Raw genomic sequence first — 10,052 nt, forward strand, 5'->3', positions numbered from 1 at the left:
CTCCAGGCAGGGGAAACTCGGCTTTGCTGAGTGCCCAGCATCAGTGTCAGGCCAGCCAGACTCTGCTGTGCAGCCCCAACCCGAGCCAGCAAAACCAAAGATCAGTCTCCAGGACTCTGCTGGAATCTGGCATTTGCCCTGCAGTCCCTGGCTGCTCAGAGTGCCAGGAGCAGCACCCCTCAGGCTGACCTGAACCAGGGCCAGCCTGCCAGGGTGGGGCAGGGCTGCCTCCCCCACATCTGTGCTCGCCAAAAACCTGTGGGTGACAAGTGCAGCCCGGTGCCAGCAGTGCCAGCGCACCCACGGAGCCTGTGCTGTGCAGGTGAGCAGGGTGCTGTGTTCCCAGCACGGCAGCTTGTGCAGGTGCCCCACCAGCCCTGGGCTCAGCTCAGTTCCTCTGGAGAGCCAGCAAGGTGCCGAACTGCCTTTCCTCCGCAAGGTGTGCCACTTTGGAGGAGCCACCAGAGCCGTGTGCCAAAAGGGATCTTTTAGCGGTACCAGTCACAAAGTGCAAAGGCCTTCCCAGCGTCCAGATCGCCCGCTGCAAACAAACCACTCTGGGATCTCACCTGGTTTCCAGTTCAGCACTGCTGGGACCCCCTTCTGCACAGTGTCACCCTGGGAGGTTGGCACTGTGACAGGCCGGGTGTCCCTGGCATCCCCTCCTTGCACAGTCGGTGCTGAGCGAGGCACGTCCTCCCTGTCCTGCTGAGACAGCCCCAGTGGTGCCGGGGGAAGGGAGGTTGTGGGAAGGGCTCAGGGCCAGCTCTCCTCCTGCAGCAGAGGCTCCTGTGATGACACAGCTGAGCCCAGCCCTGTTTTTCAGCCTCCTGGAACTGGCAGGGTGTGGAAACCTAAATCCTCCTTGCTCCATGCAAGCACTTGAAGGGACCAGTCACTTCCCTCCACGTTGGTTGGTTTGGTTCAGACCCTCTTTCTCCGACCCCAAAGACAACAGGGACTGAGCGTGAGACTCCCTAAGGTCTGTGAACACTGTCCTGTTCCCGCAGACCCTGGTTTGAAGACCCTGTCTCTGAGGATGGCATCCCAGCAGGAGTCTGAGACAGAGCCCCAAGTCCATCTCTGCCCGCTGGCTCCCTTTCCCCTCCGTGAAGACTGGGATGCAGTAGGGTTTTGGGGGGGGGGGGGGGGGGAAGGAAAAAAGAAAAAAGGGGAAAAAAAGGAGAAGGATTTTCACAGAAAGGAAAGGGGGATGCAGCAATCTCTGTGGCTACGGCGACAGGAAACACTAAAGCCTTGTGCAACTTCACCTATGGCATCTTTGGGCTCTTCTCAGCTCTGACTCACGCGCTGCTGGCCGGGATGAGGAACGGGGCCATGAGCTGCTCTTCCAACTCTGCAGCTCCCTCCTCCCAGCCCAGCCCCAGCCCGCTGCTCCCCCTGCACGGAGCAGGCTCCTCCCAGCCGTGCTCGGCAGAAATCACCTCCGCAGGACTGTCCCTGGTGTCCCCAGGGCAGCGCCAGGCAGGGATGACAAGAGGAGACCCAAGCTCCGCGGGGCCATCAGTCCTGGGGGGGAGGGTGGCACATGCCCGGGCTGTACAAAACGTTTTGCAATGAAGAGTGTGTGGAAAGGTTAAAACAGTTCCGAGATGTCTCAAAACCCTTCTCGACTGAGCCAGGCCTGGCTGGCACTTCCCAAAGCCTCCGCCACGGTCCGGGACCTGCAGGAGCACCGTGTCCGTCTGCAGAACATCTCTCACAGCAGGCCAGGCCCGGGAGTGGCACTGGGACCCCACGGCCCCTTTATCTCTCAGATTTGACCTTGTACCTGAGGACCAGGTAAGCCAGGAGCCGCAGGATGACGAAAAAGATGCCCAGGATGAGGAAGTCCAGGTAGAGCTTGGCCTCCTCCACATCCAGCTCCTGCAGGATCTTGATGGGCTTTTGGAAAGGGCAGAAGTCCTCGAGGCACTCCAGGTCCTCGCGCTCCATGGCGTAGATGGTGAGGATGACCCCCTCGAAGCCATACCTAGGGCAGAGCACACCTGAGGGTCACCAGGGGCCCCAGGGGAGCCCAGGACAGGGAGCTCTGGCTGGAGCTGGGGGCCCACCTGACATAGGAGACGTAGGAGCTCCACTGCAGGTAGGTGGGGATGGTCTTGAAGCTGACGAAGAAGCCCGAGAAGAGCAGCACGGGGATGGCAGTGACGGGTCCCACAAAGGTGGCCACCTGGGGAGTAGAGGCCACTGGGGGTCACGCCCCTGCCCACAGCTGCACCAGCCATGGACAGCACTTCCCTCCACCCCAAATTGTCATGGGACCTCTTGCAACTCTCCATGGAGCAGGCAAAGCCCCGTCTGACCTGCAGGGAAGTGGAAGCAGCTCCAATGAGAAGCCCGAGGGACTGGGCCACCAGGGCCGTGGCGGTGGCCAGGGCGGAGAAGAGCAGGAAGCGCGTGGCCTCGGGGGGCTGGCCCGTCATCCAGTACACGATGCTGCAGTAGGCGATGGGGCAGATCACCTGCACGGGGACAGAGACACCACCCTGCTGCACCCACGGCCATCCTCACCCCACAGAGCCTCCTGGGGGAGGCAGGGACCCCTCCATGGCCAGCCTGGGGCACTGGGGAGGAATTGGCTGTGCCAAGGGAGGCACCTCAGCATCAGGGTGGTGGTTAAATCCACGGAAAACTCACCTGGAAGGGCACATCTGCCATGGTCTTTGCCAGGTAATAGGCTTTGAGGCTGTACCAGTAGTTCAGGTGCTCCCTCAGGAATACGGTCATCTCCTGGGGGACTGCAGGGACACAGGGAGTGAGCAGCCAGCAATTCCCTGCCCTGGGGTGCTCCAGCCCCTCTCCCACCTTCCCTGGTGCAGGCAGGGAAGATGCACCAGGTAACCCCCTGCCTGCAGCATGAGAGGGTGCCCAAACCTTCATCGGGGAAAAAAAAATCAGTGCCTGATACGGGAAATTTCCTCATGGAAAAGTCAGCTTGGGTGGGGCTTTTTAAGAAAAGAGGCGAAGCAGAAAACACGGATTCTCAGAAAAAAAATAAATTGAAACCAAACCCAAACCTGCTTTGAGCCAACGAGGATATTATAGCCAAACGAAGGGCAAAGCTGCAGCACAGGCAAACACAAGTTTTTCCCCTCTTCTTTAATTTTTTTCCTCTTCTTTCTCATTTTCCCCCTTCTGCCCAATCCGTCTGGCTGCCCACACCCTGCCCAGCACACACACACGGCCACACAGCCGGAGCACCCCAACATCCGGGAGCAGCGAAGGGATTTTGGGGCAAGGAGCTCCTTACAGGTGAGGATGGTGGGCATGAGGGCGGCGAACATGAGGAAGAGCATGGAGAAGAAGAGGAAGCCGGTGTTGTTGAAGACCTTGCCCGCGTCGTTGCCGATGTGCAGGTAGAGCAGCCCGATGAGCACCCCGATGCAGATGTGGGACATGAAGCGCAGGTGGGTCAGCACCTGCAGGCACAGGGGGGCTCAACAAGGTGGGGCTGCACCCCAAAAACATCCCAAGGGAGCAGCAGACAGCCCATTTAACTCCTTGTCTCTGCCAGCCCCCAACAGAGCCCAGCCTCAAGCCCCGGCCCAGCCTCCCCTGCCCTCACCGTGTCCCTTAGGATGCAGATGAAGGTTCTCTTGAAGAGGATGCAGAACTGAGTTGAGGTGCTGGTGGCAAATGTGTGGCTCTCAATGTGGTCCACATCCTGCAAGAGCACAGGGACATGGCTCAGGGTCACACCACAGGGTCCCTGCTGGCACAGGAGGCTCCTCTGACCCCCCACTCACCGTCCCACAGGTTGGGCACGATGAATCTGCCTTGTCAGGGCTGCTCTTCTTCTCAGCCATGGTGCACATCCCATTCTGGACAGCACGGAACAGGACGGGGTTGAGGTCCCCATACTCTCCTGAGGCCACCTCGATGACTGTGGAGGAGGACAGGACCCCTGAGAGGTGCTGAGCCAGCCAGCACCTAACAGGAAGGGCACAGGCATCGCCCTTGGGCAACCTGGGGGTGACCTGGGCAGCTGCCAGGGCTTGGGCACTGGGTTTGGAGCTCGCCACCCTCTGCTGGGATAGGGACACTCACTGAAGTCAGCGGGGTTGTGGTATGTGGGACAGTGGAGGCCAAGACCCTTCAGGTAGGGGATGAGGTTGGTCACGACACCCTTGAAGATGCACTGGCCCTGGCTCAGGATGTAGAGCTGCAAGAGAAAGTTGGGATGTGGCAGGTGCAGGGCAGCCAGGGCACTGCCCCCTGCTCCTGCCCACCTCCCTGTGCCAGGGTGACACAGGCCACGCTTGCCAGACCCCAGCCACACAAGCCCCAGATCAAATGCCTGCAGCCCACCCCTCCCATGGCCCCTCTCCTGGGCCTTGGGGCCAGAGGGACCCCATCCCAGCCCAAACCTTGTCGAACATCTCGAAGAGCTTGGCGCTGGGCTGGTGGATGGTGCAGATGATGGTGCGCCCACCCTGAGCCAGGGACCGCATCAGGGACACCACCTGGAAGCAGGAGGCACTGTCCAGGCCGCTGTGGCCACGCAGCGTGGGGAGGAGGAGAGAGAGACAGCAGAGAGAGAAGGGGAGAGTTGAGAGGGGGAGAAGAACATCCCAAAGATGCCCCTGCTTGCCTCTCCTTGTGGGCACCCTCCCCACAGATTGATGCAGAAGAGCACCAGCCCCAGGGGGCACAGTCCCATCCCACACTCAGGTGGGCACCGGAGGGTTCTGGCCATGCCAGCCGGGCAGCCCAGCTGGGCGGGCAGCGCTGGGAGCCCCTGTGGCCTCACCTGGTGGGCTCATCGAAGAACATGACGGGCGGGTTGTTGACCAGCTCCAGGGCGATGGCCAGGCGCTTGCGCTGGCCCCCCGACAGGGAGCTGGTGCGGGTGTACGAGCACTCCAGCAGCCCCAGGGCCGTCAGGATCTCGTTCACCTGTGAGACAGCCAAGGGTTTTCATGGACTTTCATCCACCTTCCTTCGCCAGGAGTTCCTTGCCATCCCCTGCTCCCTTCAGCCCTGTCTTGGGGGGAGATGAGGGGGTCTGGGCCCACCCTCCTCAGCACTCACCAGCTCCTTCTTCACCTCCTGCTTCTCATTCAGCTTCAGGTTAGCAGACACCTGCAGGCAGAGGATGGCCAGGGAGACACAACTGTCAGGTGTCAGGAACAGAACCGGCTGCACCACGGCTCCATCCCTGCCTGCCCAGGAGCAGTGGCTCAGGACAAAGGCAGCAAGGACAGCAGGATTTTGTTCCCGTGTCCCAGAGCCCTTGGAAATGCCTGATGTCAGTGTGGGCTCAGTGCCCACAAGGAGACAGCCCACAGGATGACCCCAGAGCTCACCATCATGGCCTCGAGCACGGTGAGGTGTGGCAGCAGCATGTCATCCTGCATGATGTAGCAGGACATCTTGCGGAAGGTGCGCAGGTCCCGCGGCCGCCCGTTCACCAGGATCTGCCCCTTCATCCCAGTCTCCCTGCAGGAAGGAGGTGTGAGGGAATGCAGCACAGCCCTGCACCCCCAGCCCCGCAGGCTGCCCCCAGCCTCACCTGTAGCCAGCCAGGATGTTCATCAGCGTGGATTTCCCAGCTCCCGAGGGGCCCATGATCCCAATGAGCTCCCGCTGGCAGAACTTCCCTGACAGGCATTTGAGGAGAGTCTTGTACCCTGGAGGGAGAGAGCAGCAGGGGTTTGGCTTCCCAGGGCAGCCGTGCTATGGGGACTGTGATGCCACCCCAGCACCTGGGGCACCTCAGGGCCTTCATGTGCCGTGCCTGGAGGTGTCTCCATCAGCACCCCCAGGGCTATAGCCACAGCAGCTGCCACCTCCAGCATGATCCCTGCCCCTGGTCCTTCGCTGATCCCACTGATTCCCAGTGCCGAAGAAGCTCCTGACCTGGATCACAGCAAAGACCAGGGAAATCCCCAGGTCAGGGCACAGAGCTGCCAAGGAAGATTACCAGGCTGTGACACTGGTCCTGGGCATGTCTTCAGATGCTGATCCCTAAGGCCAGGGGACAGGGCCAGCGAGGAGCAGGGCAGCACGGGGCAGGCAGAGTTCCCAATCCGGCTGCTGCCTTCATTGGCATTCATGCTGTGGCACCCGGCAGCAGCCACTGCTAATCAGACCTGGAATTATCTCTGCTCTAAACGCGGCTGATTAGCATTTTCTGGCAGAAGGAACACGATGTGTCGGGAGCAAGGAACAAGCACAGCCTCAGGCTCTCAGGAGCTGCCCCTGAAATGGAGCCCTGGCTGGACAGCAATGGCATCGGGGCGATAACACCACGGACCGAGCCTGAGCATCCCTCTCATGGAAATGTACCCCCTCTGTGCCCCACGGGGACAGCTGGTGTGGGGCAAGGGCGACAAATCCAAGCTGGGGCAACCCCAGGGACAGACCACTCACAGTCCCACCTCCCTGGGGACCCCTCTGACTTGTCCATCCCCAGGGAAGGTCATCCAGCACCGCGAGCCCCCCGCTCCTCCTCTGCACCCCTCGGGGTCAGGAACGCTGCAGCAGGAGGGGGTCCCGCGGGCGGAGGGGCGGCCAGGGGAGGGCGGGGGGCTGCGCAGGGTGGCCGGGGCGAGCGGGGCCGGCAGCCCCCCCGGCAGCGCGCACGGCTCCGCACCGCGCATGCTGCTCACGTCGGCGCCACTGCAGCTTGCGCAGCGGTTACTCACGTTCATTGACTGCCAGTAACCTCCTGCCTCAGCACGGCGGGCCAGCCGGGGCCGGGGGCTGTGGCCAGAGCCACCGCGAGCCCCCGCCCGCTCCGCCAGCTCTGCCTGAACGGGGGGAAAAAAGCGCCTCTCCCAGCGCCATCCCCGCGACCCCCGGACCCCTCGCTTGCTCCCACCTGGTCTAGCTGCCCGAGCCTTTTCCCCTCCCTCGCTGCAGGGCATTGGCCCGCTGGCAAGCAGCCGGTTCCCTCCTGGGGGCTACAGCACAGTGTGCCCTGGCGAACCCGCGGCTGTGCCATGGATCCTCCTGGGATGCCTCCTCAGCATCCCGGGTAAACAGGGAGGCACCATCCCGGCAGATGTCGGGGCTGCTCCCACCGTGTTTCAGTGCCTCGGTTTCCCGAGCTGCACAGCCCGGGGACAGGGGCAGAGCTCCGTCCGGCGCTCCTGGCTGGCAGGGCGCCTCACCGGGCAGCCCTGTGACCTCGGTCCCTGCTCGTCCCCGCCTGCCTTCGGCTTCTGCAGATCAGCTCACCCTCCATCTTATCGGGCTGCCTGATTGGCATCCCATTAACTGAGAGCGCTAATTAAAGCGGACTACCACCCACCAGCCACCATCTGCCTCCCCTCTCCCCTCCCTGAGCTCTCGGCCAGAGTCGTACACAGGGATGGGAGCCAGGGCCTCGGCTGCACAGGGAGAGGAAATCCCCCCCAAACCACACCTGCTCCTCGCCAGGCTCTGAGCTGGGGCAGCCCTGGGGTCTCCTGCTGCATCCCACACAGCCATCATACCCCAAACAGCAGTGCTGGGGAAACCCATCCCATCCCATCCCATCTCATCCCATCCCATCCCATCCCATCCCATCCCTCCTGGCTGCCCCAGGATAGCTGCCCTGGCCAGAGGTTTCCCTGGAATGCGCTCGGCCTTCGCCCGGCATTGCACAGCACACGCAGGCACGCAGCAACTGCTGCGGGACAAGAGCCGTCCCCCTCCTCCCGCGGGCACCCAGAACAAACAAGCGGCCACAAAGAGCCCCTGGCACTCGGACAGACCAGGGTGAGATCATGGCATGCAGAACGGGAACGAGAACGGGTGTGAGAGCCCTGCAGGTCCCCTCCCCTCCCTGCCCTTCCCCACCCGCCAGCTCCTACCTCTCTTCCTCCACCAGGATCCCTCCCGCACGGAGTAGGACAGGTCGATGAACTCGATGTTGACAGCCGAGCGCTTCGGGAGGTGGGAGAACCTCTGGGCCTCTGTGATGTGGTTCTCCACCTTCTTTAAGTGGGTGGTGAGCAGCGGGGCGTCCGGAGGGCTGGCGTGGCACACCGTGTCCTCCAGGGCGATGGAGACGCACGCGGGATCCATGCCCTTCTCCGCCATCCTGCTGCTCTGTGGGGAGCACACAGGGATCGGCTCACAGCGGGCTCCCTCTTCCAGGCACTGCAGGGACCAGCCCACAGCGAGTCCTGTCTCTCCTTCTCCCGCTGGCTCCAGGCCTCGCTGCCCCCTCCGCCCAGCTGGGGCCAGCACCCACATCTGGCTGGAACGATGGAGCCGGCCAGGGATGCCGAGCCTGCACCGAGGGGCTCAGGGCGAGGAACAGCAGGATTTTGTGCAGCTCCACAGTCAATAATTCATGCACTTCCTGCAGCTTGGTCCAGCTCCGGCAGCAGAGCTGGCAGGGCTGCTCAGCTCCCCCGGCCCTGGGGCTGCTGGGGTCCCTGCCCCGATCCCATTTGTCACGGTGGGTGCAGGATGGGAGGTGGCAGAGCTGATGTTCTGCCCTGTGCCTGGATGTCCCCAAGGACTCACCAGGAACCAGCCCTGCCCGCCCTGGCCTCAGGGAACACAGGTATGAAATCTGAAGCAAGCAGATTATTCCAGCTGGTTTCTTGGACAAAGCACGCCGTGCTCCCGGGCCAGAGCAGTCCGGGATAGATCAGACCCTCAGCTGGTGCCTGGGGTCCCCCTGGGCTTGCTGGGAGAGCCTTAACAGAACAGGGAGGGGGCCCTGCCGGTGCCATTCCTTCTCTGCCTTCCTTGCCTCATCGTTTCACCTTCCGGGCTCTTACAGCACAGCCTCGGAGGCCAGGCCAGCCCTTAACTGGGGCCATGACGCTGACACACCTGCCCCAGCCCTCTCTTGCCTGCAGCGCTCTCACGGCGGCTGCAGCCCGGCCGAGCTCCTCGTGTCTCCGCTCGGCTTGGGGACTCTGCGGCGCCGGGGGATGCTGAGCCGAGCAGGGCGGGGAGCACGCTCACCCCGCTCTCAGAGGCTGGGAGGAGATCGGTGATCCCCCCGGCAGCAGGAAAAGGAGCTCGGGCTGTGCCTGAGCGGGCTGTGCCCTGCACCCATCTCGCCTCCCAGTCCGGGGTCTCACCGCCTCGCTAACCTACATTCAGCTGGGGCTGCGGGCAGTGGCTCGCTGCGGATGCCGCGCACAACCACGGCCCCTGCGAGGGGCGGCCGGATGCCGGGAGCTGCGGGAGATCCCCCAGCCCACTCCCTGCTGCAGGCAGATCCCGCTCAGTGCTGGAAGGAAGCCAGCCCAGCCCCGGGGAAGGAGGGGTGGGAAGGAGGGGTGGGGGTTCCCAGCCCGCGGGTCCCCTCTCAGCATCCGCGGGGTGCAGCAACGGGGGGCTCGGGGGTGGTGGTGGGGGGCAGCGGGCTCGAAGCGCCCTCGGGCTCACCTTGACTCCTCCGGCTGGGCGTTCACGGAGCGCTAAATCCCGCAAGCGGCTCTCCGCGGCTTAGCCCAGCCCCGAGGCGCGGGGTGGGGACGGGAAGGCTTTTGCCGAGGATGCTCTTCCTTCATCCCTGCTCCCCGCCGGCCCCCTCCATCCCCAGCCCCCCCCCCCCCGGCCCCGGCCCGGGTCCCGGCTCTCCCGCAGCCTCACCTGGCAGGGTGCGGGGCGGCGGCTCCGCTCCCGCAGCGCCCCCGCCTCGCCTCCTCCGCAGACAAAGGGGCGATGCCCGGGGGGCCCGGCCGGGCGGGGGCCGGCTCGGTTCGGCTCGGCTCCGGTGCTCAGCGGCGGGAGCCGGGCTGGGCGCTGCCCCCGCGGGTGCCCGGCCCGGGTCTCCTCCCCATCCCTCCGCGGGGCTGGGTGGGCAGGGCGGGCGGGGGGCGCTCCGGCCCCAGCCCCGCAGTGGCTAGCAGAAGCCCCGCAGTGGCTAGCAGCGGCCCCGCAGTGGCCAGCAGCGGCCCCCCAGGCCCGGCTGCTCGGGGGTGCCCCTCTCCGCCAGCCCCGCGGCCGGTGCTGCCGGGCGGGGAGCGGGATGGGCGGCAGGATGGATGGATGGATGGGCTGCCCGGGCGGGCAGCGCTGCCAGGCAGCGAAAAATCCTCTTAAAGGGACCGGCCCTATTTCCTCCCGCTGCC

The 10,052-nt window shown here is 64.0% G+C and overlaps 1 protein-coding gene across 1 annotated transcript; it reads right to left on the bottom strand.

Annotated features, from left to right (window-relative positions):
* Nucleotides 1-1,767: 1,767 nt before the first annotated feature.
* ABCG4 (ATP binding cassette subfamily G member 4) lies at nt 1,768-8,052 on the bottom strand. Its single transcript, XM_032133740.1, has 14 exons — nt 7,824-8,052; nt 5,537-5,654; nt 5,331-5,463; nt 5,056-5,106; nt 4,775-4,920; nt 4,392-4,515; nt 4,072-4,186; nt 3,771-3,907; nt 3,590-3,688; nt 3,275-3,443; nt 2,662-2,762; nt 2,328-2,486; nt 2,076-2,194; nt 1,768-1,993 (listed from the first exon to the last, which is right to left on the bottom strand). The coding sequence occupies exons 1-14, from the start codon at nt 8,050-8,052 to the stop codon at nt 1,768-1,770; spliced, it is 1,926 nt and encodes a 641-aa protein (XP_031989631.1).
* Nucleotides 8,053-10,052: the final 2,000 nt, after the last annotated feature.

Source organism: Corvus moneduloides, chromosome 25 (assembly GCF_009650955.1).
Source record: "Corvus moneduloides isolate bCorMon1 chromosome 25, bCorMon1.pri, whole genome shotgun sequence".
Classification (NCBI taxonomy): domain Eukaryota; kingdom Metazoa; phylum Chordata; class Aves; order Passeriformes; family Corvidae; genus Corvus; species Corvus moneduloides.

Excerpts from the sequence above, each read along its gene's own strand:
- ABCG4 (XM_032133740.1), bottom strand. The coding sequence starts at position 8,052 with ATGGCGGAGAAGGGCATGGATCCCGCGTGCGTCTCCATCGCCCTGGAG. Across the intron at positions 4,921-5,055 it reads AGGAGGTGAAGAAGGAGCTG|GTGAACGAGATCCTGACGGC; the intron begins GTGAGTGCTGAG and ends GCTGTCTCACAG. Across the intron at positions 4,516-4,774 it reads TTCTTCGATGAGCCCACCAG|CGGCCTGGACAGTGCCTCCT; the intron begins GTGAGGCCACAG and ends GCGTGGCCACAG.